We start from the raw sequence: 5903 nt of genomic DNA, 5'->3' as shown, positions 1-5903 counted from the left end.
TGAAATAAAAAAATTTATGAAAAGTAGTTGGATTTATCTCGATGGCTCGGTTAATAACCACGAAAACAATTTTTGACAACGACAAAGTTACATAAATCAAGAATCTTGCACAATATTAATCTGTCTAGCACTTAATCTGGAAGACTGCATTATATGGTACTGAATTTACATAATGGTTCAAATCTGTCCAGCATAGGAAATTAATACACATTTACACATTCAACACTAATCTGTCCACAATTAATCTGTCCAAAGTCTTCGACTGCCACATCAAAGGTTAAACTCTAACCTTAAGGGTTCCCCACCACTCCTTCCCTGGAGCATCGTGAGGGAGGTAAATCACAGGTTATGCCTCCAAAGGTACAGGGTGAAAGGCTGCTTGTACACTTGCACTTACCCAACAGTCAAATCCATATTTCAGGATTCGAACCCTTGACGCAGCAGCTTCAAGCAAAGTTGGATATTTCCACCCTCTCCTTTTACCACTTGGAGATGTGCTCTGGGGGCCTTCGACTACCACATCAACTTAGATGTGATGGTGACCTGCATAACAAATGGTGAACCTGATGGCATTCAACACCAGTGTACACAAGCAGATAGAACCTACAGCAGCCTTAGCAAGTGCCTTGATGAAAGATAAGCTAACTAGTAGAAAAGAAGAGAATGAGCAAAAACAAAAATCTGGAATTACCTTGATGTGGTCCCACCATGTGCGAATCTTCGAAACCACAAGATTCGTGGTTGGAGTGGGGGACTTCAAAGGTGTTCAAGGCTCTATTTCGGGTTCGGGAGCTTGAAGTCATTACACTGTCAACTAATTTGGGAGAGACGATTCGAGATTTGCGAGATGAAATCAGGTCTTGGTTTTGCAGATTTGGGGATAGGGTTCATGGCTGGGAGAGAGGAGAAATCATGTCTGGGTTTTTGTTTATGTTTACACGACTTCAATCTAATTTTTGGGTGAGGCGTGTTTGGGAGTTGGGTTGGGATAATGACATGACATTTAACTTCCACATGTAAAAATCCGTCCTCCACGTAAGCAGTGTTTATTAACGGGATGAAGCTGGTGAGTGATGGAGTGCAACGGTGTAAAGTTCGGTGAGTAATAGAGTGCAATTTAAAGTATAGTGAGTAAAACGTGACACTACCTAAAGTTCGGTGGGTATTGAAACAATTAACTCAAAAATGACTCCCAAAGACTATAAATTTGGTGTTTTAACCTTTGAAGAGATATCGCACAGCACGTATCAATTGGAATTGGAATTTTCATGATTCCTTTCTCAATTCTTCTCACGATCAGAGATCCATTAGCGTCTTCCGGATTTGTGCGTGCATCTGTGTTTGCGTGCTTCACGACGCTGCAGAAATGGCTTCCACAACTGCTCAAAGAGGTAAGCTTTCACCAATATTTATACACCCACTAAAATCGAGATCCCCAACTCAATTTGAAACCCCAACCCCTTACCAAAAATTCAAAACAGACGGTAAACTATCCTCACAAATCGACACCAATGATGCATTAACATCCTTTTATAATATGCTCAAAATGAAACCCTCGCCACCCATCTTGTCATTTAACAAATTGCTAGGCTCTGTTGCCAAAACCAAGAATTATCAAGATGTCATTTTTATGTACCAGAGGATGGTTGAACTTGATGTATTGCCGGATATTAGTACACTTAATGTTTTGCTCAATTGTTACTGTTGCTTGAATAGGGTTGATCTTGGTCTTGCTGTTATAAGTGGGGTTTTTAAGAGGGGGTATAATCCAACTATTGTTACTTTCAATTCATTGTTTAAGGGGTTATGTCGGAGTGGAAATTCTGTAGTGGCGCTACGGATGCTTGAGGAAGTGGAGAACAGGAAGGGAAGGTCAGATTTTAGGCCTAATTTGATTTGTTATAACACGCTCATTGACGGCCTCTGTAAAGAGGGGCTGTTGGACAAGGGTAAACAATTGTTTTTGCAGATGAAGGATAGGGGAATTATGCCAGACTTGGTTACATATAGTGGTTTAATTAGTGGTTTTTGCAAGGCCAATGAGTGGGAGGACGCAAAGCTGTTCTTCATTGAAATGGTGGATCAAGACATTCTTCCTGACGTAATATTGTTTAATATCTTGATAGATGCGCTTTGTAAGGAGGGGAAGACTAATGAAGCTAGTGAGTTGTTAAACTTGATGATTCAAAGGGGTGAAGAGCCAAGTTGTGTTACATTTAATATTTTGATGAATGGGTTTTGCTTAGAGAGTAGGATTGATGATGCAAGGGAGTTGTTTGTTTCAATGGGGGTTAAAGGCTATAAGCGAGATGTTGTAAGCTACACCGTGTTAATTAATGGGTATTGCAAGTGTCAGAAATTGGAAGAGGCCACGAGGCTTTTCGAAGAAATGGTACGCAAAGAATACAAGCCAAATGTTGTTACATTCAACACTTTGTTGACCGGTCTATTTCAAGCAGGTAAAGTTGAGGATGCACAGGAACTTTTTGCAAAGATGAAAGTCCATGAAGTCACTCCGGATTCTGCTACTTATGATATATTATTGGATGGTTTTTTCAAAAATAATTGCCTCGCAGAGGCAATGGAGCTGTTTCATACTCTGGAAAGATCTGGCCTTAATTGTCGCATTAACACCTATAATTGTATCCTTGATGGATTGTGTAAAGCACAAAAGCTTGATTTAGCTAGTGAGCTATTTGGAAAGTTGTCTCATAAGGGTTTGGAACCAACAGTTTTTACATATAACATCATGATTGATGGCTTTTCTAAGTACGGAAATATGGAAATGGCAAATTATTGGTTTATGAAGATGGAAAAGGAAGGTTGTGCACCCTCTGTGGTCAATTTTAACACGCTCATGCAAGGATTTTGCAATCTTAACGAGGCATCAAAAGTGGTTGAACTACTTGTGAAAATGAGAGAGAGAAATATCTCCCCAGATGAATACACAATGTATTTAGTTCAGAATATTTTGTCCCGCAATCCAAATTACTTGGATTATCTAAGCTTGATTCCAAATAACTTGATAGGACTCAAAAACATGTAAATATTTCCATTCAATAATTTAATGTAGGGGGAGGGGTTGTTTGAGAAATTTATGTAATAATACAAGTAGGCTTCAATAATTGTGAGGATGTATGCGCTCTGTTATTTTTCATTCTGGATTGGAGAGTTCCAGCCTATCGAAAGTTAATTTTTTTTCATTTCCGTTGTATTTGTTTGTTCAAATTCAGTACAGGAAAAATACACAAAAACATTGATGAATTGTTCCATACTGTGTTCAGAATTCAATTTGCTCCAATCCTAGATTTTACATTTCTGTTTGTTGTCGTTGAGATCTTCCAATCCATTTCAATAGCAAATCAGTTCCAGACTTGCGGTTCTAAAACTTTCTAGAGAAAAGTTTGGGAAAGGAAAAATTTATAACATATAATTAACCTCAGGCAATACTATAAAAACTTACTGGGTTGATAGTTTAGCATTTCCTATCCACAAATTGAAGATTTGGATGAGCCCTGACAATGTCACGTTGACCCTCTCTGATGGTTTTCCAGAAAAAATGGTTGTAAAAGCATGGAATATAGGCTTGAGGATTTGAAGCTTCACTTTCTGTGGTGTGGGTAATCGTCAAAGTCAGCAATAATTCGAGGTTAATTCCATAAATCCTATACCATTTCAGGGACTAACAGTTGGTCCAGTTTTTCAGATGTTATTCGAATACATGATAGTGAGTTTAAAAGTCATAAGCCAAGTCGTAAGTCTCATGAAATGTAGTTGAAAATGAGTTTGAAGAAAAATGATTTCAAAAGTAGGGCCAAAGGGGGCAAATATCCTTAGTTGTACGGACATTTCAACGAGGGTGATGTGTTCATATCTTATACATGTCAGACACGTTGAATACTAATACTCATCAAACCCTCTACCAAGTTCATTTTTTTAAAATCATAAATATCATATATTTATTAATATAAAGTTATTATTGAATTACAAAACAAATCCTGAGTTTCTTCTCGTAGTGTAATAACTAGTGATTTCTCCAAAGGCGCATTCTAAGATTAGATTGTCATTTGAAATAGCTCAAAAATTTACCTTTTGGGAGAGAGAAAATCAGCACAACATGAAATATTTGAAAAAATTGGTCGATGAAGACTTCTTAACTTGTTGGCATAGTCTACCCATATATTCATTGAAGGAAGGGTCAAAGGGGTACAAATGTTTTAAACTTGGGTAGTCAGTACATTGTAGGATAACGGATGGAGATATAGCCCTCTGTAGCTCCCATTTTATAGACAATTTTCCAAAACTTCATAAACAAAACACTTGCTACACAGGCATTTCCTTGATGCTTTGTCAATCTACAGATCATACAATCAAGGTCAATCTCTTGATTTGAGATCCACTTGGTGCAATTTTCATGGGATTGCATCCCTTTAGTTTATCCCCAATCTTTTGAAGATAAAGTAGAATTGTATATTTAAAACTAAATTTAAGGGGATCTTGTAGGGTCACTTAACCCCACGATCAGACCGTATGCATTTGTCACCGCATCAAGGTAATCAGAATCAAGGTAATCAGATCTGCGATAGGATTGTGAAGCATAACATTGCAGAACTAGTGCGCTGGAGAATTGTGTGCTGAAAAATAAGAACAATAGGATATTGACCGGAAGATATCGAGATTTTTTCTGACATAAAATAATGGTTGTAAATTTTTGGTCCATTGTTTTACATTGTTTTGTTTATGAATGTATATCTTGGTTGTGGTGAGATTATGAAGAATATTAAGATTTAATATATTAATATATTTCATGATGCTATTAAATACCTGATTATAAACAGGGCCGGTTCTGTGATTGTCGGGGCCCGAGGCAAAGATCATAAATTAGGCCCTCGAAATCAACGTAAAAACAAAACTCAATGGTGTATTATGCTCAATGTCATTTCCATCCAAAACCCGTTTATCCTTTAAGCTTCCCAGATCTAAGAATTGCGACACCATCAAGCAAATCCACCTTCCTAACCTGATATAGCCTACAAGTTAATATAAACCTAAACTCTGATTCAATCCCAACATTTCCATGAACATAAGAGCAAGTGAACAAATTGAGACAGCATTCAATATAGAATTTAGAATGAAAATGCAATACAAGTCTGTCAAGACAAGTAATTCCCACTACAACCCAAACCCCCTAAATTTTCCCTAATACAATGATAAAAACATAAATGCATTTGCAATTTTTTTATAAATGATTGAAATCAACATTAATACATACTCAAGAAGAAGCTTTTAAGCACCACGGATAAAAAATGGTGCAAAGTAACTCACAAACAGTTTTTCACTTTGAGCCTCGTATGATTTCCACAGTACAGACAATTAAATAAATAACTAATATCATCTTTGAAAAAATCAATAATTATCAAAGCAAATATAACAAAGATTTTAAAATCAACAGCATAACAAGGTTGTTTCTTCAGAGAAATAATCATTTACTCTTCCAAATAACAACTCAGACTCAAAAATGGCCTCTCTTATAAAACTAAAGCAAAGAACCCAAAAAAGTTTCATAATATGACAAATAAAAATATCCACGTTGGATCCAATTAAGGAAAAAGGGCCAGTTTAAATTAACCATTCACAAATGAAAAGGCCATAAGAAATGAAACAAATAAATCATAAACATAAATTACATATACAATCCAAAGCCTTCAAGGATATGTAAAAATGATTAAAGAATTCAGACCTTCTTCCGCTCGGAAAGTTACGGATCTCAATACACTTGTTTCCATTAGTGATTGAAGCATTGATGGGAAAGTGAGCATACACAACCACATCTTATGGCGGTAAATTTCCATGTGTACACTACATACAAAATGAAAAGTGGAGAATTTGAAATAAAGGTACCT

At 36.5% G+C, this 5903-nt stretch overlaps 1 protein-coding gene across 1 annotated transcript; it reads left to right on the top strand.

Moving 5' to 3' along the window:
- The first annotated feature begins 444 nt into the window (after nucleotides 1-444).
- Nucleotides 445-3270, top strand: LOC111383043 (pentatricopeptide repeat-containing protein At1g62720-like). Its single transcript, XM_023007101.1, has one exon. It carries the CDS (start codon nucleotides 1367-1369, stop codon nucleotides 3044-3046), a length of 1680 nt encoding a protein of 559 aa, XP_022862869.1. The 5' UTR covers nucleotides 445-1366; the 3' UTR covers nucleotides 3047-3270.
- Nucleotides 3271-5903: the final 2633 nt, after the last annotated feature.

Source organism: Olea europaea, unplaced genomic scaffold, assembly GCF_002742605.1.
Source record: "Olea europaea var. sylvestris unplaced genomic scaffold, O_europaea_v1 scaffold2609, whole genome shotgun sequence".
Taxonomy (NCBI): Eukaryota; Viridiplantae; Streptophyta; class Magnoliopsida; order Lamiales; family Oleaceae; genus Olea; species Olea europaea.
This window is presented reverse-complemented; position numbering and strand designations above follow the sequence as displayed.

Excerpts from the sequence above, each read along its gene's own strand:
- LOC111383043 (XM_023007101.1), top strand. The coding sequence starts at position 1,367 with ATGGCTTCCACAACTGCTCAAAGAGGTAAGCTTTCACCAATATTTATA.